Source organism: Corapipo altera, unplaced genomic scaffold, assembly GCF_003945725.1.
Source record: "Corapipo altera isolate COAL_440 unplaced genomic scaffold, ASM394572v1 113, whole genome shotgun sequence".
NCBI lineage: Eukaryota > Metazoa > Chordata > Aves > Passeriformes > Pipridae > Corapipo > Corapipo altera.
In genome coordinates this window covers 2044531-2065919 of record NW_020884895.1, presented here as the reverse complement: position 1 = coordinate 2065919, position 21389 = coordinate 2044531, and the positions used below count along the sequence as shown (strand labels likewise).

General features: G+C 64.1%; 1 protein-coding gene across 10 annotated transcripts; it reads right to left on the bottom strand.

Annotated features, from left to right (window-relative positions):
* Positions 1-727: 727 nt before the first annotated feature.
* Positions 728-21166, bottom strand: TNK2 (tyrosine kinase non receptor 2). 10 transcript variants are annotated; one of them, XM_027647436.1, is made up of 17 exons: positions 20865-21166; positions 18330-18475; positions 11449-11626; positions 11226-11296; positions 9843-10055; positions 9597-9749; positions 9125-9402; positions 8926-9052; positions 8688-8834; positions 8279-8373; positions 5516-5710; positions 4011-4102; positions 3439-3483; positions 1886-3201; positions 1344-1439; positions 1128-1255; positions 728-1020 (listed from the first exon to the last, which is right to left on the bottom strand). In XM_027647436.1, the coding sequence occupies exons 3-17, from the start codon at positions 11609-11611 to the stop codon at positions 1014-1016; spliced, it is 3126 nt and encodes a 1041-aa protein (XP_027503237.1). In that variant the 5' UTR covers positions 11612-11626; positions 18330-18475; positions 20865-21166; the 3' UTR covers positions 728-1013. The 10 variants fall into 10 exon arrangements, with proteins under 10 accessions (XP_027503237.1, XP_027503229.1, XP_027503228.1 ...); XM_027647428.1 differs by lacking the exons at positions 18330-18475; positions 20865-21166 and adding exons at positions 15139-15430; positions 15564-15882 and having other exon boundaries at positions 1123-1255; XM_027647427.1 differs by lacking the exons at positions 18330-18475; positions 20865-21166 and adding exons at positions 15139-15430; positions 15564-15881.
* Between the last annotated feature and the right edge of the window lie 223 nt (positions 21167-21389).

Here is a 21389-nt window from a genome sequence, read left to right as displayed (position 1 = left end):
CACTCTGGGGAGCAGGTACCACCACTGCCCATGGACCTGGTGGGTTTGCGCGCCAAGATCCTCCTCCATCTGATCCCCAGATCCCTTCCTGATGCTGCTGCAAGGGGAAACCCAGTAAAGGGGCTCTGATACCCACTTGGAGGCAGGGCGAGAACTGGCACCTGAGGTGAGACCCCATGGGAGCCACCCCCCCTCCCCCACCAGCTCCTGGCTCTGGCTGCAGTGGTGGCACCTGGTTGCACAACACCCCTCGCGTGGGTGGGGGCGCGACGCCGGTCCCGCCACTCCCTGCCCGGGCATGAGTCAGGCGGCAGCCGGGAGCCGCGGGGCACCAGGCAAGGGGGGCCCTGCTGCAGGGGGCTGCCCTGTACTGGGGCAGCGCTTCAGGCAAGCACTGCCCACTCAGAGTGAGCAAAACAGCGCCCAGGCTTCAGGTGTTGGGCCTGGGGGTGGGACAAACTGACTAACTCCAGCAGCCCCGGATGGGGAGAACCTTGCACCCTAAAACAGGCTGGGAGGCATTGGCGCTGGGTTTTATAGGTGCGCGTCACACAGCTCCCTGGGGGATCCCCAGTGTCAGTGCATCCCCTCCAGAGCTCCATCACATGGCAGATCCCAAGGATCACAGTCCCAGCTGCCTGCAGGGAGGAACCAGAACCCATGGAGACACGGCCTGTCCCTGTGTGTTGGCAGGGATGAACCTGGGAGACGGTTGCAGGCACCCTCCTCCTCTCCATAGAATACTTTTATATATATACATAATATATATTAAAATTACATTTCTCTTTACAAAAACAATTCAACAAGAGGCCAGGGGACAGAGCCCATTTGCCTGAATCAGGGCATAAGCACCCCAGCAAGTCTGGGGCAGGGTCCCTTTTGGGGTGTCTCCACCCCCAGAGCAGGGGCTTAGTCCAGAGTCCAGCAGCAGGTTGCGTGGGTGGAGGCGGGGGCACTGGCCCCGTGGTGAGGTGCCTTCTCTGGATCTGACACCACTCACCCCATCCCCGCTGTCACCACCTGTAAGGAGAGGAGAGAACATGAGCTCAGGAGGGGTGATAGTGCCAGCTTGCCCAGAGCAGTGTGGTATGGAGAACTACCCCCCCAAAACACATCCATGACCTTACTTCTGGCGGGCGGTGCTGTAGGGATCAAGGAGGTGGGAGCTGGCCTGCTCCAGGTTCCAGTCGAACATCTCCAGCACCCGCTGGCAGTCGCCGCGGGACTTCAGCCCCAGGCAGAAGAGCTGCTCCACCTGCAAGGGGACAGGGCATGGCTGGGGGGTGACAGGAGTGCCACCACTCTTGTGGGAGCTAGGATGAAGGAACAGAGGTGTGCCATACCTTCAGGTACTGGATGGCCCGTTGGACACTCCAGCCGTGGTTCTGCAGGGCTGCCTGGCACTCGTCGGTGGTCACACCGTGCACCATGTCCTGCACCTGGGGGGAGCTTGTGGTCAGTGTCTGCTGCCACCCCCAGGCAGCACAGAGCCCATGACTGAAGCAGTGGGCCACTGGGGCTGCCCCATTCCTGGCTCTTTCCCCAGGGAGCACTGTTAGCCTGGAGCTGGCGTTATTCTGAACATCATTTGTCTCTTCTGGGCTTGGGTGGGCCTCAATAGCCCCAGCCCAGAGAGCCCAAGGGGACCACCTTCTCCCTCCCCAGGCCCTTGGGTAGGGGCAAATTGGGTTAAAAGGACCTTCAATTCCCGTTTTAGCATTGCAGTGACATTTATGTCCCCCTGCACATTTGGAGCCCTCTTGTAGCCAATCCCCTGCAGTTGTACTTGGGGAAACTGAGACACAGGGTGGAGAAAGCTCTTGCCCAAGTGAGCTCATGGCCAGCATGTGCCCTCCTCCCCATGGGTGCTGGGCATGTCACTCACCAGCCGGATCTTTTCAGCGGGACGGCAAACATCTGGCCCATCGTAGACAATCTTCTGGAGGCTGCAAGAGGCTTTCACTAGGCACTTGGGCCCAGGGTTGCTGTTATTGGAGGAAAAGTTGGCCTTGCAGTCTGGCAGTGGCTGCTGCACCATGGGACGGACGGTGGCTGTGGTGACCTGGCGGGATGCTGGTACCTCCTCTGGGCTTTTAGCCTCCTTGAAAAACTTCTCATACTTGTCCAGGTAGGCAGGGCGCTCAGGCAGCAGGTAGTAGTGGGTGCTGCTGACCTTCTGCCCATCCTTCACAATGGGCAGGATGCAGGGTCCCTTGGAGCAGTCCTTGCCCTGTGCCTGAATGACCTTGGGGGTGGCATACTTGGGGTCAAGGGCAAAGCTCTGCGTGGTAGGCATGGGCTTCCCTGGTGAGGTGGAAAGGCAGGAGCAGAGGGCAGCACGTTGCTGTGGGGAGCCCACCTGCAGAGCCATGGGGCTGGGTGTCCGGGAGGTGGGCTGTGACAGCGGGTCCCGGGGGGGAATCTGGGGTGGCCGGTCTTCCTCACCTCCTGAGGCTGGGGAAAGGTCCCCTGACCAGCGCCCAGGCTCATTGCGGCGAAGGGGCCGGGGTGGGATTGGAACACGGGGTGGGATTTGGGGTTTGTCATCAGCAGGGGCAGCCGGTCCCAAGGGGACGTTGAGCCTCTTCATGCACTCCTGCTGCAGCTCCTCAAAGAGCTCGGTGGTCTGTGTCATGCTGGGCTGTTTGGTCTCCCTGGGGGGCAGGAAGAGGTTGTCCTCCAGCACCGGTCCCCGCTCACCCTCATCCACGAAGCCATAGTTGGTCTTGCCCCGCCTGCTCGGGGGGCTGGTGATGGAACAGACCTCAAAGTCATCCTCATCCTGTGCCACGTCATCATAGGCAGGCGGCGGGGGCAAGGGGCGGGCGTCCCAGTCCACCACCGGCGTGGGGTGCAGAGGCCGGGGTAGAGCCCGCGTGGGGCTCTGGGGTGGGGTCTTGTCCAGCAAAGAGAAAGCCTCCATGGCCAGCTTGGCTAATGATGGGGCTGTCAGCTCCCCCACTGGAGAGGGGGTACCTTGGGGCGCTTCCTCCCCAAAGTCGATGAGTGTCACCTCGCCGCCCGCTGGCCCCTCGCTTGCCAGCCGTCCGGGTTGCCGCTCACCCACCTTGGTGCCCGGTACCCGTGCTGATGGCTTGACTGGTCGCAGACCCTTCCCTGTGCCTGGCTTCTTCAGGCAGAGCTTCCTGAGACCCCCTGGCAGACCCTCTTCCTCCTCACTCACTGGGTCGTAGCAAGGCTCTAGGAGGCGACAGAGAAAGATGGTGAGGGTCCCAGCACCCATCCCTGGGGTGCAAGAAGGGGCATCTGCATCTCCAAACCCCCTAACTGCCCCATAGCTTCAGCCACCTTTGCTCACCCCTTGGGTGCAGCAGACACACCAGGGCAGGGGGTATATGCCCCAGGCCACCCAGAAAAAGAGAGAAAAGAAAGGGGGCATGAAGGAGGGAGAGCAGCACCCAAAGAAGCCAAACTTACTGGTTAGCAGGACGGTAGGCTGAGGCGGGCGTGGAGGTGGCTGCCCTGCAGGAGAAGAGAGAACCCAAGAGAAGGAGAGGCATGGGGTGAGCATGTGGAGCAAGCGGCAGCCAAGGTGCTTGTTAGCAGGGTGCATGCTTTGGTCAGTCCCCCATCACTGGTGGGGCGTAGAGAGGATGCTGGTGGGAAGCCACCCCACAAGGGAAGATTGTAGGTTTAGGGGAATTGTGGCATACGCACAGCGCCTGAGCTCCCTCTCCGTGGCAGCTCCGCTGAGATCCCCATACTAGGGAGACCAGCCGTGGGAGGCTGGGAGGGGACAAGGGACTCGGACGAAGGGCAGCAGGGCAGAGTCCAGCCGGGCAGAGCCACCAGCCGCCCACACTGTTGGCAGTGGCGTATGGCCAGGTGACAACACGCCCCATCACCCCAGCTCCCCCCAGGTCTGCAAAAAGCAAGTGCCAGCTGAGAGACAGAAAGGAGAGGGTCCACCCCGTCACCACGGCCAACAGGGCATGGGGAAAATGGCTTTGTGCAGCTGATGGGCAGGAGGAAGGAAAAAAGACGCTCACTTTTAGTCCTGCCTGGAAGCTGTGTGGGTCTGGCAGCGCTTGGGTCCACACCTAAAATGTCAGGAGGGTCCATGGGATTTCCCAGGTACAGCCTGTGGGGAGAGAGGAAAGCACCTGGGATTCAGCAGGGGCCATGCAGGACCCCTCGCCCCCCAGGTTTGTGCCTTGGGACACCCCACAGCTCCTCCACTGCACACTACGCCCCAGCGAGAACCGTCCCTGTGAATGCTGGGACACCACACCCCAGAGGCTTTTGCTGCTACGGCACAGAGCCTGGTGCTGTCCCTGTGTCACCCACCCCTCTTCAGCTCTGTGTGCATGATGCGCTGTGTCCAGGGGACTGCAAGCAGGGCTCCGTGTCCAGGGTACGTGTGCGGGGTGTGGTGCCCAGGACACCCCTCCAGCAGCAGGGTGCTGTGGTGTGATGCTGCGCCCAAGGCACAGCGCCCCGGTACTGCCAGGGGGGGTGCCGGGAGGCCTGGGCGAGCCATCGCAAGCCAGGGAGCCGGTGGGAGCTGGAGCAGCCCGAAGGTTTGGGTGTGCGCCGAGCTCGGTGCGTTCTCGGCAGCCCGGGCAGCACGTACCCAGCGCCCGTGCCCACGCAGCGGGGTGCGGGGAGGCCTGCCGGGGCACGAGCCAGATCCACGTGCACGGTGCCTCCGTTCAGCCCTCCGAGGGCCGCCGGCACAGCCCGGGACACCAGGGTGCCGTGGAGGGGTCAGGCTAGGACCGAGGGCACCTGCAGGGCTGTCCTAGGCCTGGGATGCCAAACAGCAGTGGGGATCATGATTCCAGGAGATGGAGCGAGCCTGGTGCAGGAGCTGGCCCTACCCAGCGGGAGCTTTCCAGGCTTTGAAATCCTATCCTGCCCCCCACACGCAGCCCTCCCACGTCCCTCCAGCCCAGTGCTGGCAGAGAACCCCCCATGCCCCCTGCCAAGATGCTCCTGCTCACCCAGCACCCACGCTGGGCACAACAAGTCCCACCTGGCAGGGGGGCATGTGGGACACTGGATCACAAGCACCCAATCCCCCTCCCCCCCATCACAGTTCAGCCAGGGTGTCTCCTGATGGAGCAGGGTGGGGAAAAAAATCATTTTGGTGGATTTTTTTCACATTTTGCTTTTTGAAAAGACTCATGCTGTTAGAAGCGTGAGGACAGGCTGCAAGCCACACACATCCATCACCCCTGGGACACCCAAAAACATTGGGGTAATGTGGCCACCTCCACGGTGGTGCTTACATGGGTCTCCCCCCAAGGACAGCCCCCATAAGCACAGCAGCCCGCCACCTCCCTAACCCCATTAGTAAGAAGAGGCAAAGGAGTTAGTCCAGCTGCAGGGACCCTACCCAGAGCCACCATTCCCAATACAGCAGTGGGGAACAAAATGCTTCATGGGGAAAGAGGGGGGCAGTAGCCAAGCCGCAGCTTGCTCCCATGCCCAGTGGGCAGCGGGGAAGGCAGGGAGCAGGCAGAGGATGCAGAGAAGACAAAAAGTTTCTTACTCATCAATTTTATCGGGAAACCCCCAGCAGTGCTGCGGGTTGGTGTCTCCATGGCCTGTGTGGATGAAGCTGTTTTTAAGCGGCTGGCTGATGTCGTGGGCTGACAGCCCTGCCACCGAGGTCACCGTGTTTCGGGGAAATTGGCCCACTTTTAGGGTCCGTTTATTCTGACCCCGCCACCAGTAATTCTCGGCCCTAAGGAATAAAAAGGACCTTGTTACTGATGAGGGGATGGGAGGGTGACACGTGCCTGCCCCAGTGACAGGGAAGAGGCGAGGTGACTCGTCCAAGTTCACGCAGGCACGCGGTGACACAACTGGGAAGGGAACCTGGATGCCCAGCATCCCAACCCTACACTGGCAGTATGCTCTGAATCCCACCCCACATGGTCCCTGCACCCAGTGGTGCTGGGAACGCAGGTGGTGGGGAACAAAGCTCTACACTTGTGCTCCACACTCCTGCCTCAAATTGTGCAGGAGCCTTGGAGTGATGCCCGGACCAAGCTGCTCATCACCGTGCCCCATGCAGTCAAGGATGGCATATGGGACACACCTGGGGTCTGATGGGGCCCACATGGGGGACAGTGGGCTGTGGGGTCTTCCTCGCTCCTTTCCTACATTATTAGTGAGCCCTGCTGTGGGCAGGGGGAGATGGGCAGACAGACAGGTGGGGGCTCAGGCTGTGAATCTTCCTGGAGCCACCTGAGCGTGCCAGATCACCCTGGGGTGTTGGTCCCCAGTGTGTCCCCCAGGAGTCTCCTGCTCCAGGACACAGCCACCTCTGGGTGGGACAAAGTGCTCATGTAGCCCAGAGAGACTGGGGAGCACAGGGATGGGCATGGAAAGGCACCCCAACTGGTGTCCCCCCCCCAGCACTGTGCCAAATTAATGTGGGAGGGGTCCAACCCTAAACCACCCCCCTGCCTGCCAGGGGCCCCCTCTCCCCGTGGGCAGGGCATGCTGCAGGCTGGGAGCAGTGGCAGTGTGGGTGCCAGCCTGGAGAGGCTGGCACGGGCCCCACAGTTTCCTGGAGTCACCTGTGAGTCACCCCCGGCCACCAGCTCAGCCCTTTTCCTGTTTACCTTCCCGCTGCCGCCAGCCAGCCGCCTTACTCAGCGTTAGGACCCCTCGGCAGAGCCACGGCAGAGCCCAGCCGGTACCGGGCACCCTCCCTCACCCCCGGCGGGCCGGGAGAGGCGGGGGAACGGCTCCCCTCCCCGGGAGATCCCCTCCACTCGCCCTCCCTGCACCCCTCACCGCCGCATCCCGCCGAAGGGATGCTGCAGCCGGGTCAACCCTCCGCTCCCCCTGGTTTCAGCTTCGTCCCACCGAACTCGAGCTCGGACCCCAGGCACAAACCCGCTCCGGCGCTGTCCTGGCTCCTCTCCCCGCGACAGCCCCATCCCGCGGCCGGCTGGGTCCCCGGGGGGCTTTCAGGGAGGTCCCTGCCCCTGCCCACACACACGTACGCACACCCGGCGCCCGCCGAACGACAGGCAGGGGCTTGAAAAGAGGTGGGGGGTGTTTACGGTGCCCCGGGCGGCCTCGGCGGGGCCGGATGCGGCCCCCGGGAGGAGCCCCCCCACCCCAGCCCTGCCCGGGCATCCCTGCCGGCAGCACGGAGGGGGGGCAGCCCCCGCGGGGGAAACTGAGGCACGGGGGGGGGGGCTCCCCTCCGTGAGCAGCGGCAGCCGCTGGGACTCCTGCCACCTCCCGGCTGCCCTCACCCCGCACCCCAAAACCTGCCCACCGGGGGTCACCGAGCACTGGCCTCCCCCGGGGAAACTGAGGCAGGGGACACCGTGCCCCGGCTCTGCCGCACTCCTGGCACTCCCCGACCCACGGGAAACCCCCAGCCCCCCCTCCGCTCCATCACCCCCTTCGCGGCTCACCTGGGGCCGGCGGCGGGGCGGGGGGCTCGGGACCCGCAGCCCGGCCGCGATGCGGCAGCGGGGACGATGTAGGCGCTCTGGCGCGGCCGCACCGCCCTCCGCCGCTCCTTCCCTCCCTCCTTTCCTCCCTCCGCCGACGCCGCTTCCCCTCCCCTCCCCTCCCTGCAATTAAACCGCCAGACCCTGGGCAAGAGTCATCCCCGCGGCGGCGGACCGGGAGCAGCCGGTCCCTGCAGACACACAAACCCGGCCTGATTCACCCCGAGCCGTGACTAACCGCGGGGAACCGTCCCGGGGCGGGGGACAGGGAGGGACGGGGACAGAGCCCTCCTCCTCCTCCCCTCGGGGTTGTGGGGCCGGCGTCAGCGTGGGGACACTGCGCTCCTTTGGGGGATCCCCACTGTCCTCCAGCTGGAAGCGGACAGGCACATCCTGGAATGGGGATGCGGGGCCGGAAGGACCCCCTCTCCAGTCCGCAGGTCCCAGCACAGTGGGTACTGCCAGCATGGTACCAAGCCCACGGTGCTTCTCCCAGCCCGATGACAGCGGCAAGTCTCCAGGTGCTGGCAGCATGTCTCCACCGCTAACAGCAGGGAGCGGCCCTGGGGCGTGCGGTTTCCCAGGGCAAAGCCATGGGCACAGTGTGGTGAGTCAGTGGCGACGGTGCAGGCAGGGCTGCAGGCACTGTGGGCAGGGCTGTGCCCCTATGGTGCTGTGCTGCCTGGGGGACCACAGACCCAGAGCCAGCCCTTCCCATCCCTGTTCCCCACAGCTCTGCCAGTGCCCACACTCTCCCCACTCCTGGGGTGTGCTGTGCCCACCAAGGCCGGCTGCCAGTGTGTTCTCTCCCCTGCGACCCTCCCATGCAGTACCTGCCCTCGATGACTGTGATGATGTCGTTCATCTGGATGTGCAGCTTGTCAGGCTCCTCAAAGTCCTGCAGTGCCCGCATGTCAGTGGGCTGGGCCTGGGGGTAGAGGTGGGTAAGGATAGGGGATGCAGCCCCCCATGTCCATCCCTGCCCTGCTTAAAGGCAGGACACAGGGTCCCAAAAATGAATCACCACTAGCCTGTCCTCAGCTGTCACATCCCTGGGGTGGGTCAGGGCAAGGTAGCACCCAGGTTTCTCCTGCCGTGACCATGTCACCACCTGCCACTTCTGCCTGGCCTGAGCTCCCCCATGTCAACTCCTGTCTCAGCGATATCCTTAAATCTACTCATGCTCGAGCAGAGCCAGTGGACGGGGTGCCAGGGCTCTTGTCCCCCTCCCTGCTCGCCCACCTCCACCAAGAAGTCCCGCAGGGCCACAAAGGTGGGTCGGTCCTCTGGCTTATGTGCCCAGCACTGCAGCATGACATTGTAGATGTCCTGGGGACAGTCCTCGGGCCGTGGCAGCCGCTCACCCTCCTTGTCTATCTTGTGCAGGATCTGTGGGGCAAGGGGTGCTGTCAGGGACTCCCAGGTCCCCCTCAGCACCAGTCGGGTGAGGCAAGGGGGCAGGTCCCTGCTGAACACCTACCTGGCTGCCGTTGAGGCCTATCCAAGGCTCCTGACCATAAGTGAACATCTCCCAGAGGGTCACTCCGAACATCCAGGTGTCGCTGGCATGGGAGAAGGTGCGTGTCTTCAGGCTTTCAGGAGCACACCTACATGGGGAAGGACGTGAACATCAGGTTGTCTGTGCTGCACCCCCCAGTCTCCCCCTCCTCAAGGCTCACCAGGCGAAAGGGACCTTGCGGTGCTCCTGCATCACATAGTGGTCATCATTTTTTGGCAGGGCCCGCATCAGCCCAAAGTCCCCGATCTTGACGAGGTCATTGGAGGCCAGCAGGATGTTGCGAGCAGCCAGGTCGCGGTGGATGAAGCGCTTGGACTCCAGGTAGGCCATGCCCTTGGCCACCTGGATGGCATACTGGCAGAGAGTGGAGATGAGGAAATGGCCCTGGTTCTTCCGCAGTCGGTCCAGGAGGGAGCCCAGCGGGGCCAGCTCTGTCACCTGGGCCATAGGGAGAGGACAGCAAACCAATCAGTGCAGGGGCACCCTGGCTGGGTTGGCTTCCAGCCTCCTTGTACTCCACTGGGGATGCCAGCAGAGGACTTGGGGTACAGACACAGCCTGGTTTTGCTCATGCCATTATGTGGGACCCACATGGGGTGGCATCAGTGTTGGCCCTGTCCCCCCACACTCACCATCTTCATGGGGTGGGAGAGCACCACACCATACAGGCGGATGAGGTTCCTGTGGTCCAGGGAGTGCATGGCATTCACCTCTCGGATGAAGTCATCCAGTGCCTCTGGCTGGCTCAGCACGTCTGTCTTGAGGCACTTCACTGCCACATTCAGCTACGGTCAAAGCAGGAGTGAGCCCTGAAGTACTTTCCCCCGTAGGCAGTCCCACTGCCCAGCTCTCCACCCCCCTCATGAGCAGTCTCTCACCGTCTTGCCGGCAGGCGTGCACCACTCTCCACGACGCACGACGCCGAAGGAGCCGTCGCCCAGCTTCTCAAAGATCGAGAGGTCCCGCTCCCGCACCAGGCAGGTGAGGGAATGTTGGCCCCCAGCCTCAGGGGGTGGTGGTGTGGGGGGCTTGCGGAAAGTACTCTGGGGCTGGGGTGGCAGCTCCGACTCTGGGCGCTTCCCACTGAACACCTGTGGGACATGGAGGCAGGTGAGACGTGGATGTGAAGATACTGGAAACCTTTGGGTCTGCAAGTGAGTAGCGCTGGGACAACCCCTTGTCTGGGTTGTACACTCTAGAACCCACTGATGACCCCTAACTGGTGATGAGCCAGGGCAGTCTGGTTGTGGGATCAAGCTCTGTTCCTCCAGCAGCCTGCACACTGGGCTGCGATTCCTGTGGAGGGAAGGGGTTGTGCCTCTCACAGCAGTCCTGCAGCGGCTCCCCAGCAGCCCCAGTAAACCAGGCCAGTAGCCACAGAGGGCCTTGGGCACTCCTTGGCCAGGCTACGGCCACACGATGTGCCTGGGCACAAAGCCAAGGGAAACCTCCAGCTTGGGCCGAGTGTGGTGACACATCCCTGCAAAGACATGGGCTTTGCATTTGTGCTGCCTGCCACCACCACCACCTTCCCTCTCCCTCAGCTGGGACTGATGATGTGCCCGACTGGACGGGGTCCATCCCAGTCTCGGCAGCCAGGACCCCTGCAGGGTGCGTGGGGGCTGGGCCCAACATGTGGTCGGGGTGGGAGGTGGCATTCCTGCCATTTCTTCTTTAATAGGAGTAGCCTTCTATTAAAAGCCCATCCTGACCATGTCCCAGCACAGATGAGTCACACAGGGGAGAGGCCATGACCCAGTGCCCAGCTCATAAGTGCTCTGCTCTTCTGGGGGTGCCAGCAGCACCAGCTTTGGATGGGATGGCATATGGAATATGTGACCATTCCAAGGTCCCCTGTCCTGGTATGCCCCAGCCTGCAGGTACAAGGCTGTGCCTCCTTGCTGTGAGGCAGCAGGGCAGGCAGAGTCCTGGGCAGTGCTGCTGCCCACAGAGCTGGCTGAAGCAAGATGCACAGGCTCTGTGGTTCGCTGGCTGCAAACAATTTTCCTGGCAAAGAGGCAAATAATGAAGGGAATGAATTTTCCAAGTGCCGGGGTGGCAGCGCTGTCCTTTCCTGGGAAGTGACCCAGGAGCCTGCATGGGACCAGGGCACACACTGGCAGTATCACACCACAGGCAAGACTCCCCCAGGGACCAGTGGCATAGGCAGAGCCAGGCACCTGGGAAGAGTACGGGGAGAGGTCTAGCTTCTCCCATTTGCCTCAGTTTCTCTGTCACACCTGTCCCTCTCTCATCCCTACCTTGCTCATCCAGGATTTCCGCTTGCACATGGCTTTCCTCCGCTTCACTGCCTCCCACAGCCGCCGCTGGCCTACAGGATTCAGGGACACAGTGACTGTCACAACCCAGTCCAGGGTAGAGGTCCTCTCTAGCCCCATGGACCACATGCTCCTCTGGGCTTCCCAAAAGATGCTGCGCATCCAGCTGGGGATAAGGGGGAGGTCTGGGGAGGTGTGTACACACCAGGGCGTCCCATGCCGATCTTCTCCAGATCCTCATTTTTGACGTACTCGAAGTGGGAGAGGCGTGTGACATTGAGCTCGTCCCGGATGCGCAGGAAGTACTGCTGCAGCTGAAGCTCAGTGAGCAGCTCCAGCAGCCAGTCCGTGCCCTCCTCCGCCTGCATGCTACAGCTCAGCCTCTGCCGGGACACAATGCCAGGTTAGGGGGAACCGTGCTCCGCTCCTCTCTGCCCCATCCCCGCTGGGGAGTCACCCAGAGGGGCTCAGAACCATGGCTGGGGTGCTGCTGTGAGGGGACACTAGCAGACTCATCTCCTGAGCCTGTCCCTAGCTCTCGGGGAGGCCAGGAGAGGCACCACATCAGCAGGACACCCAGGGACAGGCAGGACAGGCTGGCTCTGTGCTGTCATGCCCACAGAAACACCAGCCCACCCCTCTGCTCCAGCACAGGCTATCCCCTGGAGGGGTCAGAGCTTCAGGATGCATGTGCCTGCCTGGATCCCTCCGCTCAGCTGGAGGGGACAGCTGTCCCAGCCACCCGGCCAGGCTGCAGGACAGACCCACGGTAGGTTTCCTCTGCCTTGGCTGGGCAGACACAGGGAGGGGACAGACAGGGACATCAGGGTCACTGGGGGGGTCCTATTGCCCCAGGACTGAGGTACAGGGCACCCCAGCACTGCCGGCATCACCCCCCTAGCTGTGCCGGGACACAGGGAGGGAGGGACAGGGCCAAGCCTCACACACAATTCTCCAAACCCCCCACCACTCCCCATCCGTGCCTGCTGTCCCAGCTCTCCCCCACTTTCATCGCCACCTTTTTGGAAAGGGACACAGCTCTGTCTCCCACTGTTTAGAGCGGGAGGGAAGTTGGGACCCGCCGTCCTGGCTCCACAACACGTCAGCCCCCTCCATCCTGTCCTCTTCCCCGGGAGATGACATGGCTCCTGGCATCCTCATCCGCTATGCTCGGTTCCCTCGGCCGCGTCACCACAATTACAACCCTCGGCACTGGGCTAAAAATACGGCGGGCGCGGCGAGCAGCTGGGCACGGGGGCACATGGGGGCAGGCGGGGACACACAGGGCCAAGGGAGCTGCCAGCTCCCCCGCCTGCAGGCGATGGGGACAGGGCCGGGTGACGGGTTTGCCCGGGGCGAGGGTCGGCACTTACTCGGTAGAGGCGGAAGCGGGTGAGGAAAGGGAAAGATCGGTGCAAAGCCTGGAAGCGTCGCATCCTGCCTGGCTGCCCGCCGCCGGCCCCTGGCACCGCTGATGTCCCTTTCCCCGGTGCCGGCGTCCCACGGCGGAGCCCGCTCACTGCAGCCGGGGCACCCGCAGCCCCTTCACCTGGGCTACAGAGAAGCCCCCTGGGCTCGGCCGCCCCATATATCCCCCCGGAGCGGGCAGGGGGCTCGGGCTGTCCGTTGGCCGGACGCGGGCTGTGGCTCTGCCCCTCCTTCCATCCGGATCTCGATCCTCTGGCCGGCCGGCCCTCCCCTTCCCCAACGCAACGGGGCCGGGGCGGGGGGGTGGCGGCAGGCAGGGCTGGGGGTCACTCCCCCGGCCGGAGCCGCTTCCTGGGGACCCCCCGCTGGCAGCGGGACTCGGTCCCGGCTGGCTGCCCGCAGCGCTCCCCAGGAGGGTTATTTTCAGCCGGGCTGGGACGCGCGCCCAAGGGGCCGGGCTCCCATCAATGTGCGGCTTTCTCCCTTGTTCGGCGGTCGCCGGCAGCTGGGAGCTTGGACCCCCGCTCCCATTACCATGGAAACTCGCCCTGGCCTTGGGAAACGCTCCCAGGCCTCAGTTTCCCCCCCAGGAAGCAGGGAGGGAGGGAGGCAGAGGAGACATCCGGCTCTCTGCTCCCCAACCGAGGCCACAGGCATGATGCCAGGGCGATGGGCACTGCGGGGGGAGTTTCTGGCTCGGCAAACATATCCGCTGCCCAGCTGCCAGGCCCCACGGGGCTCTGCCGTGGGGTGCCACCAGCACCCTGCACCTCGCTCCCCTTCCCCAGTGGGGCTGGCACCCAACCCCAGCAGTGCTGTCCGCCCGCGGGCTCCCCAGGGAGAACAGCTGGCCGTGCCGGCAGCCACGGCATGAGAAAGGAAAGACCCACAGAAACCTCTTACCACAGCCCCCGCCTGCCTGACCCCCCCAAAATGTGGCCATTGCTCTGCCAGGCAGGCAGCTAAGAAGGAGTTAAGTGCATCCCCAGGAGAAGAGGAGTCTCCACTGTGGCTTCCACTGACACTGGGATCCCAGCTGGCACCCGGCAGCAGAGGCACCGGGCACAACAAGCCCATTGACCAGGGACAACTGGGCACAGTGCCCTCAGCACCAACCTCTGCCACGCGCCAGCTTCCCCCTTCCCAGCTCAGGGGACACGGAGGCGGGGGGTGCCCTGCCTTGAACGGAGCATCACTCTCATCAGGCAGGAATGACACCCACTGGGTGGCACCCAGTGTGCTGCCTCCTGCACGTCCAAATCCAGGTAAGACTGTCCAGTTCAGCATCCACACTGGGAATGGGGGAACCCAGCCTTACCCACCATGCCAGGGGTGGTTCCGCGCCTCAGTTTCCCTCTCTGCAATAGACCCGCAGGCACAGTGGTTGGGTTGATCCTGCAACCTTGGCTCTGAGTGGGGCAAGGAGTCCTGCCAGCAAACTCCCATCCTGAGGTGTGGGAGCCACAGACACTCATCCAGCTCCCACCAGGTCCCCGGCACAGGTGCTGCTCGGCCCTTGGTGCCCTGCACACACCCGCCATGCCGCACACACCCAGCCCTGCAGCGCCAGGGGATGCACCCTACGTGCACCCAGTCTCATGCATGGGCGGTGAGGACGCTCACATGCACTCAGGGACCACACAGGCGCAACCCCCCGCACCTCGTGGTGCCTCCCGCCACCTGCACAACCGCAGCCGCCCCCCACGCACGTCACCTCCGCGCACCCCCCAGCTACCGCCGCCCTGCCCGGCCGCACGTGCGCACACACCCGCACAGCCCGCGGCATCACCGGGCCTGCTCCCCGCCTCCGCCCCGCACACACCTGGAGCCGCCTGCTCCCCGCGCACCCACGGCTGCCCACCCCCGCTGTGCCGTGTTCCTCGCCTCCGCGCTTGCCTGGCATCACACACAACCTGTCCGAGCTGGCACAAGGGTGCTCAATCCTCCCACCCCGGGCCTGCGCCAATTACTGCTACCAATAACGACACCCCAACACCTGTCCCACACACCAAGGCACCTGCACCTTCGCATTGCCCACACCCATGCACAGCCCGACATCCCCACAGGGATACCCCCATATGGGGATGGCAGCCGGCGCGGCCACCGTCTGGATGCAGCTCTGCGGCTGGGGGGTGGCATCCTGTGCTGCACCCCCCCCTCCTCCCCGCCACGAGCTGTGCCAGGCTCGGCCGAGCCGCGCTGCCACACACCGTTCCCCCATGCCTCAGTTTCCCCAGCAAGAAGCAGCAGGCAGCCCCGCTCCCCTGGGTCAGGATGGGAGCACAGCCGAGCGGGGGGGGAGGTGCCATCCTCACACTGCCTTGGACGCTGCGGGTACTGCGCATTCGAGAGGGGAGATGCCATGCAGGGACCCCCCGTGCCCCATGCTACAGCAGGACCCTGCCCGTTCTGGGGAACAGCCACGTGCCCCGCGCTGCTCCCCTCCACCGGCTCCCCCCACACTGACCCGCCGGCACGGCATGGCCGGGGCGATGTCCTGCCGGGGGGGTGGCGTGGGGCGCCTGCTGCCCAGGCGCAGGGCCCGCTGCCCGGTGCTGTCCGAGAAGCTGTGGGGCAGGGGGCCGAGCATCTCCTCCTCCTCCTCGGCGCTGCTCAAGCGCTGGTAGTCGCATCTCTCGCCCATGGCTGAGGCAGCGGCTGCGGCGCAGCGGCGAGTGGGGGGCTCTGCAGAGACGCCCGCGTCTGCCTGGGGGCGGCGAGGGCTGGAGCCGGGCTTGGGATCACATGGCAGAAAGTTGCTGCAGTTCCGGAAAACAGCGAGAGGGTGAAGGTGACCGCAACGGTGATGGAGGGGAGGGGGAATGGATGGAGGGATGCGGAGGAGACGGGGAAAAGAGAAGCAGGGGCAGCCCCTTGACCGCCCGTCCTCACCCCGATCCCAGCCTGGCACCACCGTCTTCCTCCCGGCTCGGCAGCCCAACTGCCCACCTTCTGTCCCTGCTCCGGCTCCTGAGTGGAGAGGTGGTGGCATCGCCGCCAGCCCCAGCGCCGCGATCGCAGCCCCCTTCTCCCCGCACCCTGGCACGGTGCACCAGGCAGCCGGGCGGAGGAGGAGGACGAGGGGGGACCATCGTCCAGCAGCCGGGGTTCTATGGCAGACAGGACGGGTAGGGAGGCACCTGCAGAGGGATGGGGGGGCTCTGGGGCTGGCAGCATCCCCAGCATCCCTCCCGCTTCCCTGCGCAGGCAGAGGGGGATGGGATGCACTGGAAAGATGGCTGCTCCGCAGCGACCGGCAGCGTTGGCGCAAGCACGGCAGGGCTGGGAGAGCAGCCAGGCCCCGGTGGGTGCTGCTGGAACGAGGGTCCGGAGGGCACGCCAGGATCAGTCCTCTCCCCCCACCCCCTCGCAGGGAGCTGGGGGTCTCCTAGACCTCTGCTAGGCGCTGCCAGGCACACTACCCAGCAGGGACAGGTGGCACTGGGAAGCCACCCCCCCGGATGGGGAACCCCCCAACCTGTACATCAGGACTGGCCTGTACCCCAACACTGCCTGACCACAGCCCCTCTCTCTGCCCCCTGTCCAGAACTACAAGCGGGCTGAAACCGGGGGGGACCCTGCAGCCCCCACAAAGACCCCTGTGACCTACCTATCCTTTGGGGCACAGCATAGCCCCCAGGGACCAACTTGCTCCTCATGCCAACACCACGGGCCATGGTGACCCATTCTGATCCCCAGAATCGCCCCCATGACCCCCTCACTGTTCCCCCCACAGAGCCCCATAGCCAAAGGAGTGACACCAGGCTGTCACCGTGACAGGGCAAGGGGCATGAGCCTGTCCTTGCTCCCCCTCCCCCCCCGAGAAATAAACACCCCCAATCCCGGTGGGCATCAGCCCTGGCTGTGGGGCCGGGTGGAGGCAGCCCCTTGGCGACTCCTCCTGCCATACCACGGAGGTGAGCTCAGCCGCGGAGCTGAGGCGGGCTGAGCCCGCGGCGTGGGAGCAGCGAGCCGCCCCCGCGCACGGCCTGCCGGCGTCACCGCGCTGGCACGCCACGGGACGGTGACTGATGCACGTGCTATGCCACCTTCCCTCTGTGCTATGCCACCTTCCCTCTGGACTCAGCTGCCCTGTGCTGCCCCGAAACCCTCACCAGCCTGCCCAGTGAAGGCGATGCTGCGGGGTCCCCAAGATGTGTGGGAACAATCCCTGTTTCCACAGCCCTGGGCATGGATTTGGGTCACACCCCCACATCACATGAGGTCCTGTCCAGGCTCAACTGACACCAAAACGATTAGGTCTCCTATAAGGGGACGAATGGCATTGTGCCATCCACCCCTGACTCACCTGCCATCAATTCCCACCCCAGGGGGTGGTCCCACCTCAATGACAACCGCTGGATGGGACGCACTGTCCTCTGCAGTCCAGGAAAGCGGCACTCACACTGACCACAGGGTGTCCCTACCCTCTGTGAGAACACCGGAGCTCCCCAGCCCTCTGGGACGCCACACTTGGCCCCGCATCCCCGGGACCGGTGCCACAGCATCTCCCATGCCCACCACCTGGCACGAAGGACCCCAGGAAGTGGCAGGTTCCCAAAACAAGCTCCCAGAGGGGGATAGCGTCCCCCACTCACCTCTGTCACATCACCCCGCTCACTGTCACAGCCCGCCTGCCACCTTCCTGCCACCTTCCTGGCAGTCGTGTCACCTGGAAGTGATCTCACTGGCTGCGGTAGCAGCAGGGCGGCCGCGCCGGCACCCCAGGGCTGGCTCATTCATCCCTGGCGGGGCCCCGAGGGCGGCCCCAAATTGTAGTGACACACTCCCCAGCCCGGCTGCCATGGCGCAGGTACACACATACCCATGCGTACAAACGCACCGCGCTCCCGGCAGAGGCAGGGCTGCCGGCTGCATCCTGCCTGCCCGCGGGATGCTACTGCCACCCAGCTGCCCGGGAACAGTCCCCAGCCCCTCGCTGGATTGTGCCACCCCACATACCCCCATACCGGTGGGTGTTTTACCTCCCTCGGTGCTGGCATCTGATTCTGCTTGTTTGGTCGGATAGGGCAAGCAGGAGGTCCTGGGGGGCCAGCATGGAGGACTGGTGAACCCCGTGGCGGGGGTGGCCGTGGAGGCCGAGGTGCCAGGCTCCCCCTCGCTGCCATCTCTGGGCTGTCAGAGCCTGGCCCCGTGGACTGATTCTGCCCCCCAGCACAGAGCATCCCCTGCCCTGAGCCTGTCTGCAGCAGTGGCTGCGTGGGAAGGAAAGACACAGGCGTGTGGCCCCCCCCATCCCGACAGTGCCCGGCACAACCCCAATCCCCTCCCTAAGCCTCTTTCCTCTGCTAAATCCACTCCGCAGGTCAGGTCGAGCTGGGGCGGGCTTAGTCTGTCTTGCGCCTCCCAGCTCCACAGCACTGGCAGGGGATGGGCAGGACTTGCTGACCCCGCAGCTGATCCCTAAGCTCTCCCATGAAGGCAGGTACGCAGAGTGGTGTTTTGGGGGACAAGCAGGCAAAGCAACACCCCCTGGCACCCAAAGCACCCTGACCACAGTGCCCACCCCTCAGCTCCATACCCACAGACAGTGATGGGGAGGGGGAGAGGGCAGCGGGCTTGGCATCACCACCACAGTGGGGACCCGACCACAGTGCAAGGCTGGTTTGTGCCCACCAGCCCCCGCACCCATCTCACCTGGGCCACAGGGGCAGTGCTGTGGGGGTCCCTTGGCAGTGCCAGCCCCAGTGTTGCAGTGAGCTGGAGAGTATGTGAGGGGGCACAGTGTCAGGACTCGGCCATGGAGCTGACAAGGCTGTGGTGACACCAGCCACAGGGTCCCCCTGGGGCAAAGCAGGAGGAAGAGGTCAGATTAGGCCTCCCAGCCTGGTACCCCCATCTGTCCACCCCAGATGCCCCAGACTCCCTGGAGGTTAAGCTGTGGGAAGTCTCCCCACATGCAGGCTCACCCCCCACTCTGCCCAGGTAGCTGGAAGAGCCTTTGTGGACCTGCCCCACTGGTGAGCTTTGTCCCAGTCCTCCTAGGGAAGGGGGTACCAGCACAGACCCTGAGCCCTCTGCTCAACCAGCCCCTCTGCCCTTGGGATGCTGCCAGCAGTACCCCCATCTTCACATCACTACTTGGGCTGGGCTGCAGCTGGCACAAAACAAGTTTGTCAGGTCTCAGGCCAGACTGGCAAAAAGCCACATCCATGCAGCAGCATCTCCCTTTTGTGCTAGGTGCAGGAAAGTTGGGACCCCTGGAGCTGGAAGGTGAAGGCTCAACCTCCCCAGTTCCCCAGCACCAGAGCAGTGCAGCAACCTGGCCAGACCATCCAGCATCTGTCAGTCATTAGCACTAACTGAAAGCACCCTAATTAGCCAGGCTGCAGCATGAACAGTGCCTCCCCCCATCCCCCCCCCCCCCTGCTCAGCAGAAGGACTTTCTCCTAAAAGTCTTCCTGTCCCAGTAGGGCCTGTCTATGGGACAGCCCTCCTGGCTCCCCAAACCCACGCAAGTGGGTAATGCCCAGGATGCTCTGCCTCTGCCAGCTACCATCCTCATGGACATGACTGGAGTCAAAACCCAGGTGCTCCAGGGGCAGGATGAGACCTCTCAGGGGAAACTGAGGCACAGTTGGAGGCCTGGCCTGCAGTGTGGCTGGGACAGGGTTCAGCTACAAGTTCCCAAGTTCCTGGTCCTGTGGGGGCTGCTCCTCTGCCCATGAGGGCCCCCCTTGCCCCAGGGAGGCTGAGTCACAGCAGGACAGCAGGCTGGCAGCTGCCCCAGGAGGAGGGAGGCACTGCCAAGCCCCCCCAGCTATACCCACAACACCCCACCCCGCACTAAAGAATACTGGGCTAACAAGGCTCCAGTAGCTCCAGGGGTTGGTAACAGGTTGCACAGCCTGCACGGCCCCCACCCTGCACCCCCAGGCCTTGGTGCGGCAGGATGGGAGATGCAGAGGCTGCTTCTGCCCCCCACTCCCTGCAGGGAGCAGTGGGCTTGGGACTAGTAGTAGGAGCAAGGCCACAGCAGATGGTGGGTATGCAGCACTCAGGGTCCATCCTGGACCCTCTCCCTAGAGAAGGGCCTGGCAGTGCAGCCCTGCTCAAAGACAATCCACCAGGCAGGTCCTGTTTTTAGGAGACTTTTGCAAAGTCTGGTGCTCAAAAACTTTGTTCAAAGCTTTGCCCTGAGCCAGCTCAATGAAGGGCTGAGTAAGGGGGGAATGCATTACCTCCAGAGCCCTCAGCACCTGGAAAGGGGCACACACACACTTTGCACGGTATCAAGCCAGTGGAGAGCCCAGCAGCACCGGGGGCACTCCGATGTGCCCACTGCACCAAGGCAGCCCCAGGGAAGTGAGGGCGTGGGGAAGTGCCAGTGCCGGGCTCTGCCCTGGCCTGTCCTGCCCAGACAGCCCAGCCCTGGCATGGCCGCCAGAGACACTGCCCCTGCCCAGGCTCCTCTGGCCACCTGCAAACCACCCCCCCCCAGCTACCACTTCAGAGGGGGTGAGGCAGTTCCCAGATAGTTCTGGGAGAAGCCAAGCAGGGTGGGAGGGATCCTTGTCTGGACTGTGAGCACCACCTTACCAGGTTTAACTTAAAAACTTTATTACAAAAACCAAAATGAACAAAAATCAGAAGTATCCAAAGAGTCCTGGACTGTTCAGAGAAAAACCTGCAGCAATAGAGCTGGACAAGGGCACGGTGCTGCCCACTGAGCTGGTGGTCAGAGGCTCCCCACACCTCACTGCTGCTCAGGGTTTCAGCCCCAGCACAACACCCTGAGGCACAGGGCTGGCCCCAGAGGACAAGGATCCTCTGTTCAATGCCACAGCTTCCACGAGCCCAGGGAAGAGGAAGAGCAAAGCCGCCTTTTCTCCAGGAAAAAAACAAAAACCTTCCCCCAGTTTCCGCTGTGGTTTAGGAGAGTTCAAGGGCACCAGGCACCCACTCACACCAGACTCTGCTGCCTGCTCCGCCCTGGCAGCAGGAGCAGGAGGTCAGGCATGTTGCTGGCCAGGGCTCAGCAGTCCCACAGCGCCCGGGCACGAGGGCAGCACTGCAGCTCGCAGTGCTGCAGGGCACGGTGCCAGCTGCGCACGGTGAGGCGCAGCCGGCACACGCCGATGCCGACTGGGCACCGCCACAGTGCCAAACCCTGAACCCTCCTCCCTGCCCCTCGTATCGCCCCCAAACAAGGGGTCGCGCTTCGTTCCTTACCTTTGTGCTCACCGCCACTGCCACCGCATCCTGTGCCGGGTCTGCAGCGTCACCGGAGGGCGAGGATAGGCACGGCGGCACTCCAGACAGTCGGCATGCCAGGTGGGACGCGCCCACACACCTGCCGGGGCGGGGTGCGACGATCGACGCCGGGGACGTCCGGGACGCGGGTGGGATCACCCACGGGGCACCGGGCAGCGGGCACGGGGTCCGACCTCACACCCGGGCGGACCTCCTGCGGCTCGGGCGCTGTGCCGGGGTCCTCGTGCCGGGGTTGCCGCCGGGGTGCTCCTGCTCCCCCGGGTAGAGCTCGCCCTCCTCCTGCACCCCGCCCCGGGCCTCCCCCTCCTCCTGCCGGCCCCGCCGCACCCACCAGCGGGCGCGGGCCGGGGGGCTCCCCGCGTCCCGCCGCCCCCCGCCGCGCTCTTGCTGCGCCCGCCGGGCCAGGCCCTGCTCCTGCCGGACCTTGGGGCCGTGCTCCTGCACCCCGCGCACCGCTCCGCGCGCCCGCCGCGCCCCGGGGCT